The sequence below is a fragment of the Schistocerca cancellata genome, chromosome 2 (assembly GCF_023864275.1).
Source record: "Schistocerca cancellata isolate TAMUIC-IGC-003103 chromosome 2, iqSchCanc2.1, whole genome shotgun sequence".
NCBI classification, from domain to species: Eukaryota; Metazoa; Arthropoda; class Insecta; order Orthoptera; family Acrididae; genus Schistocerca; species Schistocerca cancellata.
The window spans coordinates 157780137-157805994 of record NC_064627.1 but is presented as its reverse complement, the minus strand read 5'-3'; the positions used below and the strand labels follow the sequence as shown (position 1 = coordinate 157805994).

Below are 25858 nucleotides of genomic sequence, written 5' to 3'. Positions count from 1 at the left end.
AAACATGACAAAAACACTCAATTTTGGGCACTTTAAAAATTAGTAACTCAAAAACAAAATGTACAAAGAATTTTTAACTTTGGGTTTTGTCTTATTTTGGTAGGTGGAATAAAAGGACAAAAAATTACGAAATTCTAGATCATCAGTGTTCAAATTTATTGTTTTATTGGCTGATTTCACGTGGAACGACCCTCGCATCTTGTAGATAGTCCATTAATGCAGTCACCAAATCCCTGGTCAAGGGATTCAACAGTGTAGTTTAAAGTCAAGGTATGTTATATTACTATTATGAAAGCAGTGGAATTCAGTTTTCGTTCTCCAGTCAGGTTAAAATACTGTTATAACAGATCAAAACCAAAATGTAGTGACTGCTATGTTTACTGTATTTGGAAAAAGTAATGTTTAATGATTGTCAAAATTCTGATTTTCTGGTCCTTTTATTTCTATCTCAGGGCTCAACAATGCACATTTTTTCTCTCTTACAGTTTTGGGAGAACAGCCTCTAAAGAAGATCTAGATGATTCCTACACTGATCTCAGATCTGCCATTCCTCAGCAGTTTTCTGACAACATAGCTGGGCAGCTAAAAGTCTGCAGAGTGCAGCCTGGTAATAACATGTTGATTTTCTGTCTTTACATCACTTGTTTCTTTATTAAGTCAGCTGATAATTAACAAAAAAAAAAAAAAAAACTCTTTTCCATTATAACAACTACTGCTCTTACTGGTCTTGTGTTACAATCATGGAATATTTTGAAATGTACATTTGGAAATAAATATGGAAAATTATAAAGAAACCAGAGTCAAGCAACAAGATAAAGGTCACATCAAATGAAGCAGCATGGTTTGAAAGCAGAATTTGCTATTAAATTGTACACCAAACTTTGAGTTTCTGAAGGGTCTGTGAATGCTTTCCTGTAGTTTTACTGGATCCAAATGAGATACAGTATAGCATTAGTTACCTGAAGTAATTGGGGGATGTGGGTGTTTGGAAAACAGGTTTATTTGGCTAATCAAACTGTATACTTTTATTTATCAATAAAAACTACATTCATTTATAGTAACGTGAATCTGTTAATATTATTACAAAGGCAAGTGCAGTAGGAATGTATGAAGGAATGTAGTAGCAATATAAAGACTGGCATGAGAAGATATTGTGGTTTGAGAAACTGCACAATGTTTTGAAAAATGTTTATGTTAGAGTTTAATAATCCAGATGTACTGTCTGTTTTGATAGTAATCTTGTTCAGAAAATATTCAGTGGTTTAGGAAAATACAAAAAATTGTGAAATTATGTTGTGCATCCACATAGCAAATAAGCCATTTACAAATAATGGCACCATATTAGATCTATAATCATTTATGCCTGTTTTCAATACTTCTTAATTAAAGGCTTAAGAACTTAGCGAAGGGTCTCATTCAGTTCCATAAATGTAGAGCAACAAGAGCACGGTGGTAAAAATTAGAATCTAACCTGGTAATAACATGTTGATTTTCTGTCTTTACATCATTGCAAAGGAAAATTTAGGTACAGTTGAACTTATCATGAGTTATGTTGAGTTAATTAGCATAGTAAAATCAAAATACATTATTATGAAGCATGGATGTTGATCCTTCTAATGAGCAGTGCCATCATCACCCAATCAGTCTGTTAGCTCAAAATGTTTTCCCCATTATATATTGTAGAAGAATTTCCAGTTAAGTACAACATTGAATAAACATTATTTTAATTAATAATTGGATAGATTTGTAGCTATGATGCATATAGAAAATTAGAATCAACTATTAGTGAAAGACAGACAAAAATCAACTATTAGTAGGCATATAATAAGAGCAAATGGGGGGTTCCAGTTTGCTCTGTTTCAAATACACCGAGGTGAAAAAATCGTAGGATAGTGTTATGCACATATACAGATGAAAGTAGTATCGCATCCACAAGGTATAAAAGGGCAGTGCGTTTTGGAACTGCCATTTGTACTCAGGTGACTCACGTGAAAAGGTTTTTTTCTTTTTTCTTTTTTTTTTTTCACCTCAGAGTAGTACTTGCAACCTACATCCTCAATTATTTACTGGATGATTTCCAATCTCTGTCTTCCTCTGCAGTTTTTACTCTCTACAGCTCCCTTTAGAACCATGGAAGTCATTCCCTGATTTCTTAACAGATGCCCTATCATCCTGCTCCTTCTTCTGTCAGTGTTTTCGCTATATTCCTTTCCTCTCCGATTCTGTACAGAACCTCCTCAAACTTTCACCTAATTTTCAACACTCTTCTGTAGCACCACATCTCAAATGCTTCAATTCTCTTCTGTTTGTTGTTCCACAGTTCATGTTTCACTACTGTATAATGATGTGCTCCAAACATAGATTCTCAGAAATTTCTTCCTCAAATTAAGGCCTATGTTTGATAGTAGTAGACTTATCTTGGCCAGGAATGCCTGCTTTTGATGTACTCCTTGATGTGTCAGTCATGGGTTACTTTGCTGCCTAAGTAGCAGAATTCCTTAACTTCATCTGCTTTGTAACCATCAATCCTGTTATTAAATTTCTTGCCGTTCTCATTTCTGCTACTTCTCATTACTTTGGTCTTTCTTTGATTTACTCTTAATCCATATTCTATATTCAGTAGACTGTTCATTCCATTCAGCAGATCCTGTAATATGTCTTCAGTTTTGCTGAGGATAGCAATGTGGTCAATGAAGCTTTTCTTTGACATCCTTTCTCTTGAATTTTAATTTCACTCTTAAACCTTTCTTTTATTTCAATCATTGCTTCTCCAGTATCTAGACTGAACAGTAAGTGGGAAAGACTACATCCGTGTCTTACACCCTTTTTAATCCAAGCACTTTGTTCTTGGTCTTCCACCCTTATTATTCCCTCTCGGCTCTTGTATGTGTTGAACATTATGTGTCTCTCCCTACAGCTTACCCCAACTTCCCTCAGAATTTTGAACGTCTTGCACTATTGGACATTGTCGAAGGCTTTTTCCAGATTGACAAATCCTATGAATATGTCTTGATTTGTCTTTAGTCATGCTTCTATTATGAACTGCAACATTAGAACTGCCTCTCTGGTACCTTTACCTTTCCTAAAGCCAAACTGATTGTTGTCTAATACATCCCCAATTTTTTTCCATTCTTCTGTGCATTATTCCTGTCAGCAACTTGGATGCAGAGCTGTTAAGCTGATTGTGCAATAATTCTTGCACTTGTCAACTCTTGCAGTATTTGGAACTGTGTGGATGATATTTTACTGAGAGCCAGATGGTATACCGCCAGATTCATACATTCTACACACCAATGTGAATAGTCGTTTTGTTGCCATTTCCCCCAATGATTTTAGAAATTCAGATGGAATGTTATCAGCCCTTATTTGATTGTAAGTCTTCCAAAGCTATTTTAAATTCTCATTCTAGTACTGGATCCCATATCTCTTCGCTATCAACTCATGTTCCTTCTTCTGTCACACCAGGCAAGTCTTACCCCTCATAGACGTCCTCAATGTACTTTTTTCGCCTATCTGATCTCTCCTCAGCATGTAACAGTGGAATTCCCATTGTACTTTACCACAATTTATTTTAATTTCGCCAAAGGGCTTTTGACTTTTCTATATGCTGCGTCAGTCCTTCCAGCAATCATTTCTTTTCTGATTTTTACACATTCTACATGCAGCCATTTCACCTTAGCTTCCCTGCACTTCCTATTTGTTTCATTTCTGAGTTACTTGTATTTCTGTATCCCTGAATTTCCCTGAATACTTTTATATTTCCTTCTTTCATTGATCAACTGAGCTATTTCTTCTGTTACCCATAGTTTCTTCACAGTTACCTTCTTTGTAACTATGTTTTTCTTTACAATTTCTGTTACTGACCTTTTTGAGATGTCCATTCTTTTCAGCTGAACTGCCTACTGAGCCGTTCCTTATCACAATATCTACAGTCTTAGATAACGTCAAGCATATCTCTTCATTCGTTAGCTCTTCTGTATCTCACTTCTTTGTGCATTGATTCTTCCGGACTAATATCTTAACTTTAGTGCACTCTTCATCACAACGAAATTGTGATCTGGGTCTGTATCTGCTCCTGGGTATGCCTTACAATCCAGTATCTGATTGCAGAATCTCTGTCTGGCCATGATGTAATCTAACTGAAATATTCCTATATCACCCAGCCTTTTCCAAGTATACCTCCTGCTCTTGTGATTCTTGAACAGAGTATTTGCCGTTACTAGCTGAAATTTATAGCAGAACTCAATTAGCCTTTCTCCTCAATCATTCCTAGTACCAAGCTCTAATTCTACTGTAATACCTTCTTTTGATTCTTCCCCTATAACCACATTCCAATCCCCCATGATTATTAGATTTTCATTTTCTTTTACAAACTGAATTACCTGCTCAATGTCCTCATATACTTTCTCTACCTCTTCATCTTCAGCTTGCGACATTGGCATGTTTACCTGAACTATTGTTGTCAGTGTTGGTTTGCTGTCAATTCTGATAAGAATAACCCTATTGCTGAAATGTTCACAGTAGCACACTCTCTACCCTACGTTCCTATTCATAATGAATCCCACTCCTGTTATACCATTTTCTGCTGCTGTTGATATTACCCTGTACTCACATGACTGGAAATCCTAGTCTTCTTTCCATTTCACATCACTGATCCCCACTATATCTAGATTGAGCCCTTGCATTTCCCTTTTCAAATTTTCTAGTTTCCCTACCACATTGAAACTTCTGAAATTCCACGGCCTGACTTTTAGAATGTTATCCTTTTGTTGGTTACTCAATCTTTATTGTATGGTAGCCTTCCCATTGGTAATCCCTACTGGAGATCCCAATGGGGCACTGTTCTGGAATGTTCTGCCAATGTAGAGCTCATCAAGACACTTTTTCAGTCACAGGCGACTTATCATGTGGACACACATTATGTGTCTTGCCCTCTGCATCCTCATGCCATTGGTCATTGCTGATCCTTTCGCCTTTAGGGGCAGTTTCCCATGCCAAGGGCAAGAGAGTACCTCTGTCTGCTCCCCTACCCTGTTTGACAGTGCCATTAGCAGAATGAGGGTGACTCCATATGCTGGAAATCATGGGTTGGTAGAGCTGATGATTTTTATTCAAATTTTAAGCTGTGGCGGGGCTCAAACCTGGAATCAGGGATATTTTGATTACTAATCAAAGACACTACCCTTAGACCATGGGTTACTGACATGATTATGGCCATGTGAATATAATTAACAGACTTTGAATGCAAGATGGTAGTTAGAGCTAGGCGAATGGGACATTCCATTTCGGAAATCATTAGGAAATTCAATATTTTGAGATCCATATTGCCAAGAGTTGCCAAGAATACCAAATTTCGGGCATTACTTCCCACCACAGACAATGCAGTGGCAAACAGCCTTCATTTAATGACTGAGAGCAGCAACGTTTGTGTAGAGTGGTTGGTGATAACTGCATGAAATAATTGCAGAAATCAAATCCATTAGGAGAGTGCAGCCGAATTTGGTGTTAATTGGCTGTGGCAGCAGATGACCATCATGAGAGCCTTTGCTAATAGCACATCAGCTGCAGCACCTCTCCTGGACCTGTGACCATATCGGTTGGATCCCACATGATTGGCAAACCATGGCCTGTTTAGAGTTGAGTTCTGATTTCTTTTGATAAGAGCTGATGGTAGGTTTTTGAGTGTGGTGCAGACCCCATGAAGCCATGGACTCAAGTTGTCAACAAGGCATTGTGCAAGGTAGTAATGGCTCCATAGTGGTGTGGGCTGAGTTTATACGGAATGGAAATGGGCAGGACCCTCTGGTACAAATAAACCAATCATTGACTGGAAATGGCTATGTTCGGCTACTTGGAGACCATTTGCAGTCATTCATGGACTTCATTTTCCTAAGCAACAGTGGAACTTTTATAGATGACAATGCATCATGCTACAGTTGTTCACGACTTATTTGAAGCACATTCTGGACAGTTCAGGTGCATGATTTGGCCACCCAAATTTCCTGACATGAAGCCATCAAACATTTATGGTTCATAATCAAGAGAACAGTTCTTGCAAGAATCCTGCACCAGCAACACCTTCACAAATATGGCTCAAGATTTCTGCAGGGGCTTCCAACAACTTGTTGAGTCCATGCCATGTTGAGTTGCTGCAGTGCACCAGGAAAAAGGAGGTCCAACACAATATGAGGTGGTTACCCATGACTTTTGTCACCTCAGTGCATAGTCAATATTGTCACATGGTACTTGTCATTTAAAAATGTGATTATTAAAAATCTAGTTAACAGTACAGTTTTGCTATTGATTAGCAATATGCAGGATGGAAACAGTTGCAGCTTCTTTTTGCAGAACAGCAAAATGTTGCTTCCTGAGATAGTACAAGTGAGGCCTTATAGTAGATCATCATTTCCTTGGAGGAATAAGAGATACGCTGAAGTTCACTTGGTCCTCTGGTTATTGTGTTTAAATAAGTCTGCCAAATGTGGTTTGCTGCCATATCTGAGTATGGGAATATACCTGAACGTTAAGTATATTAAACCGCTCTCCAATTATGGAAGCCTGGATATTTTGCTGGAATATTATCACAATCTGGCAAAGTGTTCCAGAAAGAGAGAAAGTTGGCTGAGTATATAGAGTATAATGTAATATGAAAATGAACTGCTGACTGAGAAATCCAAATTCATGATGTACTAAACCATGTAAAATGATTTGAAACAGTCATTTTCTTTAGAATTCTAAATCATCAGCATATTTATCAGCCATGTTTGAGGGCATGGTTTTGAACTGAGATGGTATGGCACATACCTGGCTCACCTTCGGTGATTGCATCAACCATAAGTGTAATGTGAAATAGTACTGCATTAGAAAACATAAATACATTGTCATGACTGTTTCTACACAATCTGTCAGTACCTCGTAGCTGTAACTGCAAAAAACAACCATATAGTTGTCACAAAAAGGTTTAAACTGTATAGTATATGTTAATATAACGTAACTGAACAGATAAAAATGTCTATTCACCAGCAGTGGCTGGAAAACACACGTATAAAGGTTAAGGAAGCTGCAAGTTTTCAGAGACAGTGGCTCATTCTTCTGGCAGAAGTGTTGAAGGAGAAGGTAGAAAGGGAAAGGATAGTCAAGGTTCAGGAAATGGGGAGAGTTTGGGAACTGTGGCTCTGGGGAGGCATACTGGATGGGATGAGAAGGAAAGACTGATTGTTGGGGGACTACACTGGACAATATTTGAAACCCTGAGGGCTTAGAGAGATAATATTGACGAAATGACATGCAAGAGTTAATAAGTCAGGAAAGCTAAGTGCATTGTCAGTTGTTGTGGTAGAAAACTAGACAGGTCAGAAAATAAAAGATCACTGCTAACAATAACTACTAAGAAGAAGAAGGATAAGAGAGAGGGAGATAGAAGAGGATTGTGTGGTGGGAATTTCAGATTGAAAATATTAAGTTTATAATGACTTTATGTGAACAGAATTTTATGGAACTACCTAAAAACAAAGATGATGTGACTTACCAAATGACAGTGCTGGCAGGTCGACAGACACACAAACGAACACAAACATACACACAAAATTCAAGCTTTCGCAACAAACTGTTGCCTCATCAGGAAAGAGGGAAGGAGAGGGAAAGACGAAAGGATGTGGGTTTTAAGAGAGAGGGTAAGGAGTCATTCCAGTCCCGGGAGCGGAAAGACTTACCTTAGGGGGAAAAAGGGACGGGTATACACTCGCAACACACACACACATATTCATCCACACATATACAGACACAAGCAGACATATTTAAAGACAAAGAGTTTGGGCAGAGATGTCAGTCGAGGCAGAAGTGCAGAGGCAAAGATGTTGTTGAATGACAGGTGAGGTATGAGTGGGGGCAACTTGAAATTAGCGGAGATTGGGCCTGGTGGATAATGGGAAGAGAGGATATATTGAAGAGCAAGTTCCCATCTCCGCAGTTCGGATAGGTTGGTGTTGGTGGGAAGTATCCAGATAACCCGGACGGTGTAACACTGCGCCAAGATGTGCTGGCCGTGCACCGAGGCATGTTGCTGGCCGTGCACCAAGGCATGTTTAGCCACAGGGTGATCCTCATTACCAACAAACACTGTCTGCCTGTGTCCATTCATGCGAATGGACAGTTTGTTGCTGGTCATTCCCACATAGAATGCATCACAGTGTAGGCAGGTCAGTTGGTAGATCACGTGGGTGCTTTCACACGTGGCTCTGCCTTTGATTGTGTACACCTTCCGGGTTACAGGACTGGAGTAGGTGGTGGTGGGATGGTGCATGGGACAGGTTTTACACTGGGGGCGGTTACAAGGGTAGGAGCCAGAGGGTAGGGAAGGTGGTTTGGGGATTTCATAGGGATGAACTAAGAGGTAACGAAGGTTAGGTGGACGGCGGAAAGACACTCTTGGTGGAGTGGGGAGGATTTCGTGAAGGATGGATCTCATTTCAGGGCAGGATTTGAGGTAGTCGTATCCCTGCTGGAGAGCCACATTCAGAATCTGATCCAGTCCCAGAAAGTATCCTGTCACAACTGGGGCACTTTTGTGGTTCTTCTGTGGGAGGTTCTGGGTTTGAGAGGATGAGGAAGTGGCTTTGGTTATTTGCTTCTGTACCAGGTCGGGAGGGTAGTTGCGGGATGTGAAAGCCGTTGTCAGGTTGTTGGTGTAATGCTTCAGGGATTCCGGACTGGAGCAGATTCGTTTGCCACGAAGACCTAGGCTGTAGGGAAGGGACCGTTTGATGTGGAATGGGTGACAGCTGTCGTAATGGAGGTACTGTTGCTTGTTGGTGGGTTTGATGTGGACGGACGTGTGAAGCTGGCCATTGGACAGGTGAAGGTCAACATCAAGGAAAGTGGCATGGGATTTGGAGTAGGACCAGGTGAATCTGATGGAACCAAAGGAGTTGAGGTTGGAGAGGAAATTCTGGAGTTCTTCTTCACTGTGAGTCCAGATCATGAAGATGTCATCAATAAATCTGTACCAAACTTTGGGTTGGCAGGCCTGGGTAACCAAGAAGGCTTCCTCTAAGCGACCCATGAATAGGTTGGCGTACGAAGGGGCCATCCTGGTACCCATGGCTGTTCCCTTTAATTGTTGGTATGTCTGGTCTTCAAAAGTGAAGAAGTTGTGGGTCAGGATGAAGCTGGCTAAGGTAATGAGGAAAGAGGTTTTAGGTAGGGTGGCAGGTGATTGGCGTGAAAGGAAGTGCTCCATCGCAGCGAGGCCCTGGACGTGTGGGATATTTGTGTATAAGAAAGTGGCATCAATGGTTACAAGGATGGTTTCTGGGGGTAATGGATTGGGTAAGGATTCCAGGCGTTCGAGAAAGTGGTTGGTGTCTTTGATGAAGGATGGGAGACTGCATGTAATGGGTTGAAGGTGTTGATCTACGTAGGCAGAGATACGTTCTGTGGGGGCTTGGTAACCAGCAACAATGGGGCGGCCGGGATGATTGGGTTTGTGAATTTTAGGAAGAAGGTAGAAGGTAGGGGTGCAGGGTGTTGGTGGGGTCAGGAGGTTGATGGAGTCAGGTGAAAGGTTTTGTAGGGGGCCTAAGGTTCTGAGGATTCCTTGAAGCTCTGCCTGGACATCAGGAATGGGATTACCTTGGCAAACTTTGTATGTGGTGTTGTCTGAAAGCTGACGCAGTCCCTCAGCCACATACTCCCGATGATCAAGTACCACGGTCGTGGAACCCTTGTCCGCCGGAAGAATGACGATGGACCGGTCAGCCTTCAGATCACGGATAGCCTGGGCTTCAGCAGTGGTGATGTTGGGAGGAGGATTAAGGTTTTTTAAGAAGGATTGAGAGGCAAGGCTAGAAGTCAGAAATTCCTGGAAGGTTTGGAGAGGGTGATTTTGAGGAAGAGGAGGTGGGTCCCGCTGTGACGGAGGACGGAACTGTTCCAGGCAGGGTTCAATTTGTATAGTGTCTTGAGGAGTTGGATCATTAGGGGTAGGATTAGGATCATTTTTCTTCATGGCAAAGTGATACTTCCAGCAGAGAGTACGAGTGTAGGACAGTAAATCTTTGACGAGGGCTGTTTGGTTGAATCTGGGAGTGGGGCTGAAGGTGAGGCGTTTGGATAGGACAGAGGTTTCGGATTGGGAGAGAGGTTTGGAGGAAAGGTTAACTACTGAATTAGGGTGTTGTGGTACCAGATTGTGTTGATTGGAATTTTGAGGTTTTGGAGGGAGTGGAGCTGGAAGTGGGAGATTGAGTAGTTGGGACAGACTGGGTTTGTGTGCAATGAGAGGTGGTTGAGGTTTGCTGGAAAGGTTGTGAAGGGTGAGTGAGTTGCCTTTCCGGAGGTGGGAAACCAGGAGATTGGATAGTTTTTTGAGGTGAAGGGTGGCATGCTGTTCTAATTTGTGGTTGGCCTGTAGGAGGATGCTCTGAATAGCCGGTGTGGATGTGGGAGAGGGAAGATTGAGGACTTTTATTAAGGATAGGAGTTGACGGGTGTGTTCATTGGCTGAGTTGATGTGAAGGTGAAGGATTATGTGGGTGAGGGCAATGGATTGTTCAGTTTGGAACTGGTATAGGGACTGACGGAAAGAAGGGTTGCAGCCAGAGATGGGAACTTTAAGTGTGAGGCCTTTGGGGGTTATGCCAAATGTCAGACAAGCCTGAGAAAATAAAATATGCAAGCGTAATTTGGCTAGGGTGAAGGCATGTTTTCGGAGGGAATGTAAATAAAACTTAATGGGGTCGTTGTGGGCGTGTTGTGAGGGTGACATGGTATTGAAGGTGGAAAGTTTAACATGAGGTTGAAATGAAAATGAAAGATAGAAATATATGGGGAGAGATAAAGGTGAACTAGAAAGCAACTGGAGATCTGGTATGAAAAAAGGCGAAAAAGTGTTGGTTAAGTTGATCCTGTGGTGAACTTGGGTTGGTAGACAGCGATGTGCATAAAGGTTAGGTGGTTGTGTTGCCGCTAAATCACGTTAAAGGACGGAGAAATTCGGGAAAATTTCGAATAAACGTATTAAAAGGGGTGGTGTTGTGGTGAAAGATTACGAAAATGGGCCTAACAATGGTCTGACAAAGAAATAATGACGTTAAAACCTGTGGGGAGCGGCTAAAATGATCAGTGATGTGCGAAAAACGGAAGCGGAAATAAAGTGAAAGTTATTAGAACTAGCCGAAATGGTTGTTTAATACGTGAAAGCAGCTGTTATTGAACTAGAAACGGTGGATTTTATAGCAGCGGTAGTGTTGAAAGCGGAAAATAAAATTTTTTTTTGGTTATGGTTTGGAAGTGGGTTACGTATTATTGAGCATATATAGGTGGGATAAAAGTGTATAGTAGATTACGGTAAAAGGGGAAGGTGAATACAACGTGAGACTAATGGTAAAAAGAGAAAGAGAAAGTAAAGAGAAAATAAGACGACAGGAAAGATTACGAAATGGCGACAATAACAAACGTAATTGTTGGGTTCAAATTAATGATATGGTTATAATAGAAGGAAACATACCACTTAGGAAAAATTACCTAAAAACAAAGATGATGTGACTTACCAAATGAAAGTGCTGGCAGGTCGACAGACACACAAACGAACACAAACATACACACAAAATTCAAGCTTTCGCAACAAACTGTTGCCTCATCAGGAAAGAGGGAAGGAGAGGGAAAGACGAAAGGAAGTGGGTTTTAAGAGAGAGGGTAAGGAGTCATTCCAGTCCTGGGAGCGGAAAGACTTACCTTAGGGGGAAAAAAGGATGGGTATACACTCGCACACACACACATATCCATCCACACATATACAGACACAAGCAGACATATTTAAAGACAAAGAGTTTTGGCAGAGATGTCAGTCGAGGCAGAAGTCTCTCCCTACTACTCAATCTCGCACTTCCAGCTCCACTCCCTCCAAAACCTCAAAATTCCAATCAACACAATCTGGTACCACAACACCCTAATTCAGTAGTTAACCTTTCCTCCAAACCTCTCTCCCAATCCGAAACCTCTGTCCTATCCAAAGGCCTCACCTTCAGCCCCACTCCCAGATTCAACCAAACAGCCCTCGTCAAAGATTTACTGTCCTACACTCGGACTCTCTGCTGGAAGTATCACTTTGCCACGAAGAAAAATGATCCGAATCCTACCCCTAATGATCCAACTCCCCAAGACACTATACAAATTGAACCCTGCCTGGAACAGTTCCGTCCTCCGTCACAGCGGGACCCACCTCCTCTTCCTCAAAATCACCCTCTCCAAACCTTCCAGGAATTTCTGACTTCCAGCCTTGCCTCTCAATCCTTCTTAAAAAACCTTAATCCTCCTCCCAGCATCACCACTGCTGAAGCCCAGGCTATCCGTGATCTGAAGGCTGACCGGTCTATCGTCATTCTTCCGGCGGACAAGGGTACCACGACCGTGGTACTTGATCGTCGGGAGTATGTGGCTGAGGGACTGCGTCAGCTTTCAGACAACACCACATACAAAGTTTGCCAAGGTAATCCCATTCCTGATGTCCAGGCAGAGCTTCAAGGAATCCTCAGAACCTTAGGCCCCCTACAAAACCTTTCACCTGACTCCATCAACCTCCTGACCCCACCAACACCCTGCATCCCTACCTTCTACCTTCTTCCTAAAATTCACAAACCCAATCATCCCGGCCGCCCCATTGTTGCTGGTTACCAAGCCCCCACAGAACGTATCTCTGCCTACGTAGATCAACACCTTCAACCCATTACATGCAGTCTCCCATCCTTCATCAAAGACACCAACCACTTTCTCGAACGCCTGGAATCCTTACCCAATCCATTACCCCCAGAAACCATCCTTGTAACCATTGATGCCACTTCCTTATACACAAATATCCCGCACGTCCAGGGCCTCGCTGCGATGGAGCACTTCCTTTCACGCCAATCACCTGCCACCCTACCTAAAACCTCTTTCCTCATTACCTTAGCCAGCTTCATCCTGACCCACAACTTCTTCACTTTTGAAGACCAGACATACCAACAATTAAAGGGAACAGCCATGGGTACCAGGATGGCCCCTTCGTACGCCAACCTATTCATGGGTCGCTTAGAGGAAGCCTTCTTGGTTACCCAGGCCTGCCAACCCAAAGTTTGGTACAGATTTATTGATGACATCTTCATGATCTGGACTCACAGTGAAGAAGAACTCCAGAATTTCCTCTCCAACCTCAACTCCTTTGGTTCCATCAGATTCACCTGGTCCTACTCCAAATCCCATGCCACTTTCCTTGATGTTGACCTTCGCCTGTCCAATGGCCAGCTTCACACGTCCGTCCACATCAAACCCACCAACAAGCAACAGTACCTCCATTACGACAGCTGCCACCCATTCCACATCAAATGGTCCCTTCCCTACAGCCTAGGTCTTCATGGCAAACGAATCTGCTCCAGTCCGGAATCCCTGAAGCATTACACCAACAACCTGACAACAGCTTTCACATCCCGCAACTACCCTCCCGACCTGGAACAGAAGCAAATAACCAGAGCCACTTCCTCATCCTCTCAAACCCAGAACCTCCCACAGAAGAACCACAAAAGTGCCCCAGTTGTGACAGGATACTTTCCGGGACTGGATCAGATTCTGAATGTGGCTCTCCAGCAGGGATACGACTACCTCAAATCCTGCCCTGAAATGAGATCCATCCTTCACGAAATCCTCCCCACTCCACCAGGAGTGTCTTTCCGCCGTCCACCTAACCTTCGTTACCTCTTAGTTCATCCCTATGAAATCCCCAAATCACCTTCCCTACCCTCTGGCTCCTACCCTTGTAACCGCCCCCAGTGTAAAACCTGTCCCATGCACCGTCCCACCACCACCTACTCCAGTCCTGTAACCCGGAAGGTGTACACAATCAAAGGCAGAGCCACGTGTGAAAGCACCCACGTGATCTACCAACTGACCTGCCTACACTGTGATGCATTCTATGTGGGAATGACCAGCAACAAACTGTCCATTCGCATGAATGGACACAGGCAGACAGTGTTTGTTGGTAATGAGGATCACCCTGTGGCTAAACATGCCTTGGTGCACGGCCAGCACATCTTGGTGCAGTGTTACACCGTCAGGGTTATCTGGATACTTCTCACTAACACCAACCTATCCGAACTCCGGAGATGGGAACTTGCTCTTCATATATCCTCTCTTCCCGTTATCCACCAGGCCTCAATCTCCGCTAATTTCAAGTTGCCGCCACTCATACCTCACCTGTCATTCAACAACATCTTTGCCTCTGCACTTCTGCCTCGACTGACATCTCTGCCCAAACTCTTTGTCTTTAAATATGTCTGCTTGTGTCTGTATATGTGTGGATGAATATGTGTGTGTGTGCGAGTATATACCCGTCCTTTTTTCCCCCTAAGGTAAGTCTTTCCGCTCCCGGGACTGGAATGACTCCTTACCCTCTCCCTTAAAACCCACATCCTTTCGTCTTTCCCTCTCCTTCCCTCTTTCCTGATGAGGCAACAGTTTGTTGCGAAAGCTTGAATTTTGTGTGTATGTTTGTGTTCGTTTGTGTGTCTGTCGACCTGCCAGCACTTTCATTTGGTAAGTCACATCATCTTTGTTTTTAGGTAATTTTTCCTACGTGGAATGTTTCCTTCTATTATAACCATATTATTATTATTCTGGATTTGCAATGTGAGTACATTTTTCCAGCACCTATTCTAGATTACAGTAAGTCACTAATTATTATTCTCCACTCTTCTCTATTTGTCCATAAATCTTCAGGAATGTTGTTCTTCCTCATTGCTGACTGAACTCCCTGTTTCCATGTATCAGGTGGTCGTCCCCTTTTTCTTCTTCCAATTGGTACCCAGTCGATTATGCATTTTGGTAGCCTTTCCTGTTCCATTCGTCTGATGTGTCCATACCATTTAAGTTGTTTGTGCTCGATGAAATCAATAATTGAATTTTTACATTTCATCTTGTCTCTGATTACTTCATTTCTTATTCTTTCTCGTCTTGATATTCTTGCTGAACGTCTCCAGAAATCCATTTCTGTGGCTAATAATTTTGATTTCAGTTGCCATTTTGTTGTCCACACTTCTGAACCATATGTAATAATGCTCCTAACTATTGTTTTAAAAATCCTTATTTTGTTATCAGTTGTTATGTGTTTATCCCAGAGAATTCCATTCAATAAAGAGATTGTCGTCTTTCCAGAATTTATTCTTGATCTAATTTCTTTGTCCTGTTTCCCATCATTTGTAATTTTCACACCTAAATATTTATATTCCTCAGTAGCTGTTATTGTTCCCATCCCTTCTTCTAATATTAAGTCTCCATTCACTCCACCAATTACCATGTACTTTGTTTTATTCATGTTTACATTTAGACCTGATTTTTTATATTCTTGAATCAATTTTCTGGTCATATACTCTATGTCCTCATAGTCTTGGGCTATAATCAGTTGGTCATCTGCAAATTGTAACGAGTATATTGTTCTATCATTTATTGGTATTCCCATAGCGTGACATTTTTTCTTCCAATTCTGTAAAGTTACTTCTGTATATATTTTATACAATCTAGGTGAGATGCTACATCCTTGACGTAATCCTTTTGTGACTTGGAATCCATGTGATAGATATTTACCAATTTTTATTTTTGAAATAGAATTTTTATATAAATTTTGAATTGCTTTAATTATTGTTGGATTTATTCCTATTGATATTAAAGCTTTCCATTAACTGGATAAAGGCACACTATCATAGGCTTTTTCTATATCTATGAATACTAAATGTATAGGTTGTGCCCGAACCATTTTTTTTTCAATAATTTGTTGTAGGCAACCATATATATATTTATATATATGCTCATCTCTTGGGCCACACTGATACTTGCTTTGCGCTGCATGCAGCCCATGGGCCACAGGTTGGACACCCATGTTGCAGACCGTGCTTTTAGAGTACATGTTAAGCTATCTATTATTACACAACATTTTAATGAAATGCTCTATAAGTTTATACAATTTATAGAAGATTTCTCTGCCTAAGATCTTGTGTTTGAACATTGCACTAAAAAAGATTTGTACAAAAAAAAGAATTATAAAATGAGAATATTTGTCATTCAAAATAATTACTGACATACAGATGTGTTTTCCAATCATGGTACAAGGCAAGGGAGATTGAGAAAGGGGGGGGGGGTGAGGGGTGAGGTTCTGGACCTGGTCAGATTTATACTACATTTTTTATCTGAAAAGCATAACAACTTCTATTATAAACTCCTGTATGACTGAAATTAATTTGACTTTAATTCTATATTTTTCTATTAGAGTACAAGTGGTGACTTGTTTTGCACAGAGCCCAATGATTGTGAATATGCTGCCAGTACTCCACCTCCAACTCCAAGTCCTGCAGGCAGGAGGAAAGGTCGCTGGCATCGTGCACTGGATACATTGCGTCCTCGGTCTAATAAGAATCTTCCTCTTAAGGCTGTCAAACAGTCAGCAACTTTGCCCTCTATTACAGTATCCTCACCAGACATTGTGAGTACCAAGTACTACATCTTAACTAATTTACTTGAAATGAGGATATAACCACTGATTATTTCAAGTTTATTTGTGTAAGCTCACATAGCTGTAATGATATTTCCAGAAATTAATAGCTTAATTAATTATATTTTATGTGTTATTTACATGTATGTGTATCACTGCTGAATAGATACTTTTGTTTTCTTGTTAATTATCAAATTGTAATAGTTTAAAATATAACTATGTATTTACCCTTCAATATGTAATATTTCATGGTGTATTATGGAGTATAGTCACTTACCAACATCTGCATTATATTCCATCTATTGGGTGTGCAGCCACTATTTCAGTCAATAACTACGGCTAAAATGCAAGAAGAAGGAATACAGGGTGTGATGTGTGAACTTCCTTGTTTCTCTTTTTTAAAAAAAACCATAAAACAGAAAGTATTGGGGATAGCAATTTAACTCTCTTTTCTTTACATAGAGGTACATTTGAAGTTTTATTTCATCTCGTTTGGTAAATGATACCTTGAAGGTGACCTTGATTCTGCAAAATAAAATTGGAGAGTGAAAATCAGAAGTTTCGGTTCACTTTGTCTAGCGATTCTCTGTCTTTTCTGTCAATAGCAGTGCGAATATCATTCTGTGACTCATCTCTGGTCCATAAAGACTGTTATATACCAAGTATTTAAGATACCCAAGAAAAATTCATAGGGGACTAAATCTGGTGAGCATGCTGCCCACTGAAGATTGCCCCTCAAAGAGATGAGATGTGTGGGAAGTGATCGTAGAAGAGAGTCATTTCCTGTGAGCTGTAGTGCCATCTTGTTAGAACCAGGCATCCCCCGCATCCATTTCTTCAAGATGAGAAAGAAAAACTCCTCAATCATCTGGAGATAACACTCAGAAGTGACCATAACTGTGTTTTCATTCTCTTTAAGGAGATTGAGCTGGTAATGCCATTTTTGGATGATGTACACCAAACAGGCAGATGTTCTGTATGCAGCGGCTGCTTATGAAGTTTTGAGGGGTTCGTGCTACTCCAATATTGCATGTTTTATTTATTCACCCATCCAGACAAATGAAAATGTGTCTCATTGCTGAAGAACATAAGGGCATCATGAGGCATGTTATTGATCAAGGTTTTGCATACATTTTTTCATGAAACAAAATTGCATGGGTTAAGTGTCTGCACCACTGCTAGTTTCTGTGGATGAAATTTCAAGTTTCATGAAGAATTTGTATCACTTTGTTATCAGAAATTGCAAGAGCAATTGCATATTTCTGTGCAGATGATGTGGGTGAATTCAAAACTGCCAGCACTACTTTCTCTATGATTTATGATGTCCTAGTGGTTTTTGAAGATCCTATTTTTTTCTTTTTTTCCCCCCCTTCACACTACCAAGATTCATAAATGTGTCCTTGCACCTGAAAAGTGGTTTTTGATCAGGTATATGACCTGCAGGTGTGATATTAAACTGTTCCCTGAATGCACTCTGGGTTGTGATGAACGAACAGTCATTGGTAAAGTAAGGCACAATGGCGAGTGCACAATCCTCTCTCATTCATTGCATAATTCTTACCAAACTAACCTTCTTCTTTTTTTTTTCTTTTTTTAAAGAAGGTAGGTTCCACCCTTTAGGACATGCCCAACCCCACACAACAATGACTAATGGCCACTGTGTGCCACACATTTCAAATAAGGAAGTTCCCACACTGCACCCTTCTTTACTGTTCCAGATGCATGTCCAGAAGGTGATGGAATATTCTATTGTCTGGGAACACTTCAAGAAAAACATCTGCACAGCAATTTTGTGTGTTTGTAAAACATCATGTGAATTGCTTATGCGGAAATAAATTTACTGTTATACCTCTCGTAAAAGGAAGGAAAAGAGTTCTAGAATATTTCAGGTTGTGTATTATCTGCAGAATCCAAGTGAGAGTAGTTAAACTGGAAGATTAAGAAAGACAAATCTGTCTTAAGAATGTTGTAAGGCAGGGTTGCAGCTTATTTTTATGGTGGGGATTGTTCTTGCATTACATGACAGGTGTAACATATATGTAGTATAGTTCCCAGAAATGAGTAACAATGACAGTACCTTGTAGCATTCAAGATAAAGTATGAAATATAATCCAATGAAGAAGTCTTCAAATCAATAGTAAATGAAAACAATGTCATATGTGTAAATGGAACACAATGCTGTAAGCACTTAACTGCATAGAGACATATACTATATGACATATACTAATGTATCTCACAGTTAATAAAGCTTCTTGCTTATAGAAAGTGGAAAATTAACTGAAAGATGTGATTCTTGTAGGAAATAGTTTTCAAAGTAGCCGTGACTGTAGCTATATAACATGTTGTCCATTTTTTAATGGTGTAAAAATGGCTGATATTTTTTGCAAGTTAAATACAACACAAGAAACTTTATACACGTGGTATCTTTGTAGATACAAATGTCCTCTTCAAACTACATAAGATTTTGCAAACAATGGCATAACTAAAGATAACCACTCATATATTAGAGGTAGAGTAGTGAATAGGCACTGGAACCGCACAACCACTACGGTCGCAGGTTTGAATCCTGCCTCAGGCATGGATGTGTGTGATGTCCTTAGGTTAGTTAGGTTTAAGTAGTTCTAAGTTCTAGGGGACTGATGACCTCAGATGTTAAGTCCCATAGTGCTCAGAGCCATTTGAACCATAGGCACATAAACAATGATGACAACACAGTAGCTTTACTTACTACTTGGGTTCTTCTTTAGAGGACATAGACACATATTGAATGACTGTCTTTAGTCATTCCATTGTATCCCACCCTGGATCTTAAGTATAGTAAATAATATTTTATCATGCACAGATATTTGTTATTAGCATTACAGAAGATGGCTAGAAACACTATTTACGATATACATTTTAATGACATTATTATATCCATTTTCTAGACCTAACAGCTGCACTAAGATGTGTCAGATTTCTCTGTATTATTTACCTTGTAGAGTTTCAAAAAGTGCATATTTTGATATGCACTGGAAAACCATTCACCAATGTTATGGATTAAAGAGGCAATTTTCAAAAGCCAAAGTTGTTTCTGTGTGGGCCAATGTTGTTGTTGTGGTCTTCAGTCCTGAGACTGGTTTGATGCAGCTACTCTATCCTGTGCAAGCTTCTTCATCTCCCAGTACTTACTGCAACCTACATCCTTCTGAATCTGCTTAGTGTATTCATCTCTTGGTCTCCCCCTACGATTTTTACCCTCCACGCTGCCCTCCAATACTAAATTGGTGATCCCTTGATGCCTCAGAACATGTCCTACCAACCGATCCCTTCTTCTGGTCAAGTTGTGCCACAAACTTCTCTTCTCCCCAATCCTATTCAATACTTCCTCATTAGCTATGTGATCTACCCATCTAATCTTCAGCATTCTTCTGCAGCACCACATTTCGAAAGCATCTATTCTCTTCTTGTCCAAACTATTTACCGTCCATGTTTCACTTCCATACATGGCTACACTCCATACAAATACTTTTAGAAATGACTTCCTGACACTTAAATCTATACTCGATGTTAACAAATTTCTCTTCTTCAGAAATGCTTTCCTTGCCATTGCCAGTCTACATTTTATATCCTCTCTACTTCGACCATCATCAGTTATTTTGCTCCCCAAATAGCAAAACTCCTTTACTACTTTAAGTGTCTCATTTCCTAATCTAATTCCCTCAACATCACCCGACTTAATTCGACTACATTCCATTATTCTCGTTTTGTTTTTGTTGATGTTCATCTTATATCCTCCCTTCAAGACACCATCCATTCCGTTCAACTGCTCTTCCAAGTCCTTTGCTGTCTCTGACAGAATTACAATGTCATCGGCGAACCTCAAAGTTTTTATTTCTTCTCCATGGATTTTAATACCTACCCTGAATTTTTCATTTGTTTCCTTTACTGCTTGCTCAATATACAGATTGAATAACATTGGGGAGAGGCTACAACCCTGTTTTACTCCCTTCCCAACCACTGCTTCCCTTTCATGTCCCTCGACTCTTATAACTGCCATCTGGTTTCTGTACAAATTGTAAATAGCCTTTCACTCCCTGTATTTTACCCCTGCCACCTTTAGAATTTGAAAGAGAGTATTCCAGTCAACATTGTCAAAAGCTTTCTCTAAGTCTACAAATGCTAGAAACGTAGGTTTGCCTTTCCTTAATCTTTCTTCTAAGGTAAGTCGTAAGGTCAGTATTGCCTCACATGTTCCAGTATTTCTACGGATTCCAAACTGATCTTCCCCGAGGTCGGCTTCTACTAGTTTTTCCATTCGTCTGTAAAGAATTCGCGTCAGTATTTTGCAGCTGTGACTTATTAAACTGATTGTTCGGTAATTTTCACATCTGTCAACACCTGCTTTCTTTGGGATTGGAATTATTATATTCTTCTTGAAGTCTGAGGGTATTTCACCTGTCTCATACATCTTGCTCACCAGATGGTAGAGTTTTGTCAGGACTGGCTCTCCCAAGGCCGTCAGTAGTTCCAATGGAATGTTGTCTACTCCGGGGGCCTTGTTTCGACTCAGGTCTTTCAGTGCTCTGTCAAACTCTTCACGCAGTATCGTATCTCCCATTTCATCTTCATCTACATCCTCTTCCATTTCCATAATATTGTCCCCAAGTGCATCGCCCTTGTATAGACCCTCTATATACTCCTTCCACCTTTCTGCTTTCCCTTCTTTGCTTAGAACTGGGTTTCCATCTGAGCTCTTGATGTTCATACAAGTGGTTCTCTTATCTCCAAAAGTCTCTTTAATTTTCCTGTAGGCAGTATCTATCTTACCCCTAGTGAGATACACCTCTACATCCTTACATTTGTCCTCTAGCCATCCCTGCTTAGCCATTTTGCACTTCCTGTCGATCTCATTTCTGAGACGTTTGTATTCCTTTTTGCCTGCTTCATTTACTGCATTTTTATATTTTCTCCTTTCATCAATTAAATTCAATATTTCTTCTGTTACCCAAAGATTTCTACTAGCCCTCGTCTTTTTACCTACTTGATCCTCTGCTGCCTTCACTACTTCATCCCTCAAAGCTACCCATTCTTCTTCTACTGTATTTCTTTCCCCCATTCCTGTCAATTGTTCCCTTATGCTCTCCCTGAAACTCTGTACAACCATTGGTTCTTTCAGTTTATCCAGGTCCCATCTCCTTAAGTTCCCACCTTTTTGCAGTTTCTTCAGTTTTAATCTACAGGTAATAACCAATAGATTGTGGTCAGAGTCCACATCTGCCCCTGGAAATGTCTTACAATTTAAAACCTGGTTCCTAAATCTCTGCCTTACCATTATATAATCTATCTGATACCTTTTAGTGTCTCCAGGGTTCTTCCATGTATACAACCTTCTATCATGATTCTTAAACTAAGTGTTAGCTATGATTAAGTTGTGCTCTGTGCAAAATTCTACCAGGCGGCTTCCTCTTTCATTTCTTAGCCCCAATCCATATTCACCTACTACGTTTCCTTCTCTCCCTTTGTGGGCCAAGGGAGGGTAGTATTTATGAAGTGATGAAGTTTGTTAACTGTCCATGTGTATGTATGGTAAAAATGAATCATGAGTGGGCTAGTGACACCAATTTGTATAGGCACTGTGGAAGCTGTTGTGCTTCTCACAATATTTATGTCAGAAGTGAGCATAAGAAATGATGGAGGTCAACCAACATGCTACAGTGGAACAAAACACCTGCGCCATGCTTCCAACCAAATCTATGTCTTTTTAACAGTCTAGAAGGTAATGTGGCTTGTCATATGGCTTGAAGTGTGTATAAATGCTGGAAGAACATGAAAAAAAAACTTTTAAGTGCTTCCATGGCTACAAAATTTATGGCTATTAACTCTGCCAATTATGTGCTGAAGTACCTAGAGTGCAATGCGCACTGTGTGGAACCTCAGTCCTGTAATCTCTGATATCTGTGTAAAGCATTGATAACAAGACCTAAGAAACCTGTTGAGAACTAGCCTATTACTATCTTACTGCATCACTTCTGGCTCGTGTAGCTGTTGCTTATTTTGTGAACTGTGGTTAACTGTGGTCAACTGTGGTTGAGTTAACTGCTCTTCAAGAAGGCACATTTGTCTCTTTGCTACATAACCTTTTGAATACTGACATATTCTCTAGTGATTCAATCAACTATGGTTGCACCACAGAAGTCCTCAGCACCTGAAAACTGTTTACCAACAAGATATTCTTTCATTTACAGTCTGATTAAAATGCCAGAATGTCTCCTTACAGATTCTGCATGGATCAATGACTTTACATGCCTGGAAAGTGTGCATCATTGTGGATCCAAACAACGAAATTGAGAACTTGCCTCTGTTGCCTCTGTTGCTGTTCTCCATAGATTAAAGAAGGCATCAAAGAATATTACAGTAGCTACCAACATTATTGGTTGTTAAAATATGACATCACATCTGATTATAATTCAGGAATTGTTGTGAAGTAATCAGAGTCTTTTGTGATGGCTTGAGTGAATAACATCCTCTCAATTTTTAAAGTACATTTGTTGAGTTATAATCCTCAAGCTTTTGACAGCTGTCACTGATGTCACCTGTGGGAGATAGAATGTCTGACGGCTGGGTGTGATTGTCATATATGTAAAAAAAGCAGCAGAGTCCTGATTCATCCAGCAATGGGCCAAATTGATACATGTGTGAAAAGGCAAGTGAAGTAGCTCTTAGCAGATCTGGTGCACTGAAGGGCCACAAGATGACACCAAACATAAGAACCTGGTGCCACCTTTGGCACTGTTATTTCCCACCCTTCTGTAGCTGTCAAACATTGTTCTTTGTATTTGTGTTGAAAGCCCACATCCTAGGCCTGCTAAGTGTATACCCCTCTGATGTCTACTGAAATTATGGTACTGTAATTCAGCCTTGGCTACTCCTCTTAAAACTGAAACTAAGAAGTTGTTGCTTGGACCAAGATTCTTATCTTTTCTAACAGTTTTTATTGCCATTCTATAGATAATGAGCCACCACAACCAACTTCTCTTTCATTGTTTCTTAAAATTTTGTCATATTCACAGGCATACACTCTGGCACTCTAAGGCCTGTCACCTTTAGACAGGTGTAAAATATTTCAGATCACTGCTTCTGCATCATGTGTAAAAGGAAGACAAATTGTCATTCAAAGCAGTCAGTTTTTGCACTCCTAAGATGGTGGTAGTATCATCTGGGAACAACTTGAGAATTATAACTGAACTGATGTGGCTTGAAAGCAGAACAGATGTTGTTCAATTGTTCAGAAGGTTTTTTATTCCAGTCTTTCCTCAGAAATTGCAATAAAGGTTGACTGGTTTCAGTATTGTTTATTATATTTATATATCTCTACTCAGTTGTGCTTTTAATTGAGTTATTTGTGTATAAAAAGGCGATGATGTTCATAACAACTGAATCCTATTTATTGATATTTACAAAGACTTGAATAAAGAACCTTTACAGTCACTAGCTTTGCAGTGGTCCAGAACACCAATGAGTAAAATTTGTTGACAGTTCCAGTAAACAGAAGCATTTAAATTTTGGGATGAGAGTATTCCTTTGTTTTTTTATGGTTTGTGGCAAATAGGCATGCTGATTTTCCCTGAACTTTCTGTTGTACTGAGTAAAATCGATGGTTCAACCCCCTTGAAAATCTGAATACACTGTTGTAACATTTGTAATTCAGCAAGAATGTCAATGTCAACCCCATTCCTCAGTATCTGATAGTAAAATGAGAGACATTACAACAAGCCACAGCACAGGATAACATCACTATTAATTTAGGTGGAAGGGTTAATAAATTAGCAGCCACAGGTAGTAGATATGTGATAATGATTTCTTAAATGTTGTAAAAAATATAGGGACAAACAGTTTAAGAGAAGCATAAAAAGAGTATATCGAAGAAGCTACTTGCATAATATTCAGTCATATGGACGTCTCACCCACTTCTTCTTTTGAAACTAAGAAAATTATATATTGTCTCAAACATAAAAGCTCATATGCATTTGAAGGTGTTTCCAGCAGACTATGAAAAACTTCTTTCATACAATAAGTGTCATATTTTTTGAGATACGTAATGCATCACTAACTCAGGGCATTTTCTCAGAGAGATTGAAATATACAATTTTTAAACCCTTCTATAATAAAGGTGGTAGGAGAGATGTCCATAACTACCAACCCGTTTTACTACTGAATCATTTTCCAAAATTTTTGAGGTTATGTATTTGAGAATAGAATTCCACCAGAGGAACAGTAATATCCTCAGTAAATCACAGTTTGAATTTCAGAAGAATTGTTCAATTGAAAATGCCATTTACACATTCACTCTTCGAATTGTCCACAACTTGTGGTCTAGTGGCTAGCATTGCTGCTTCTGGATCATGGGGTCCCGGGTTCGATTTCCAGCCGAGTTTGGGGTTTTCTCTGCCTGGGGACACTGTGTTTGTGCTGTCCTAATCATTTCATCATCATCATCATCATAATAATAATTCATGACAGTGGCTACATTGGACAGTGTAAAAAAAGATTGGACTGTATAAAAAAATTGAACAGTGTACGGGCACTGATGACCGCATAGTTGAGTGCCCCACAAACCAAACGTCATCATCAAACTCTCCAAATTTTACAAGCACTAGATAACAAAACAGCACAACTTGGCATTTTCTGTGACCTGTCTAAGACACTTGATTGAATGAATCACAATATTTTCTTGGATAAACTGAGGTTTTATGGAACTCAGAGATCGTTCTGACTGAGGAGAAATCACTTATCAATTTCCACAAAGCCCAATCTTAGGTCCTCTATTGTTTCTTGCATATTGAAATGACCTTATGTGTAATATACAACAGGCAGAATTAAGCAGTGGAAAATCCAGGATGGAATGTAACAGCAGTATGAAAGGGATAGTTGCTACTGACCATATAGCAGAGATGCTGAGTCACAGTTAGGCACAGCAAAAAGACTGTCGGAAATGAGCTTTTGGCCACAAGGTTTTTGTTGAAAATAGAGAAAATACACACACACACAAATGCACACATATGACCACAGTCTCTGGCAGCTGAATCCAGAGTGTGACTGCAGATGACAGTCTGGTGTGTGTGTGTGTGTGTGTGTGTGTGTGTGTGTGTGTGTGTGTGTGTGTGTGTGCGTGCATGTACGGTATGTTGTGTATTTTCAACAAGGCCTTGTTGGCTGAAAGCTCGCCTTCTGACAATTTTTGTTGTGCCTGTCTGTGAACAAGCAGAATTAGTTCTTTTGCAGATGACACTAGTATTGTAATCAGTCCAAGTATACATACATCAACAGAGGAAATGTTAAATAATATTCTTAAAAGCATTAGTGAGT

General features: G+C 40.2%; 1 protein-coding gene across 3 annotated transcripts in view; it reads left to right on the top strand.

Annotated features, from left to right (window-relative positions):
• Positions 1-25858, top strand: part of LOC126144235 (synaptotagmin-15-like) — a 248328-nt gene that overhangs the window by 181856 nt on the left and 40614 nt on the right. For all 3 annotated transcript variants that reach the window (XR_007529757.1, XM_049915479.1, XM_049915480.1), the window contains exons 3-4: positions 486-607; positions 16317-16501. Coding sequence is in view for 2 of the 3 variants with exons in the window: in XM_049915479.1 (XP_049771436.1) it covers positions 486-607; positions 16317-16501 (307 nt within the window). In the remaining variant the exon portion in view is untranslated. The remainder of the gene's footprint in view (positions 1-485; positions 608-16316; positions 16502-25858) is intronic.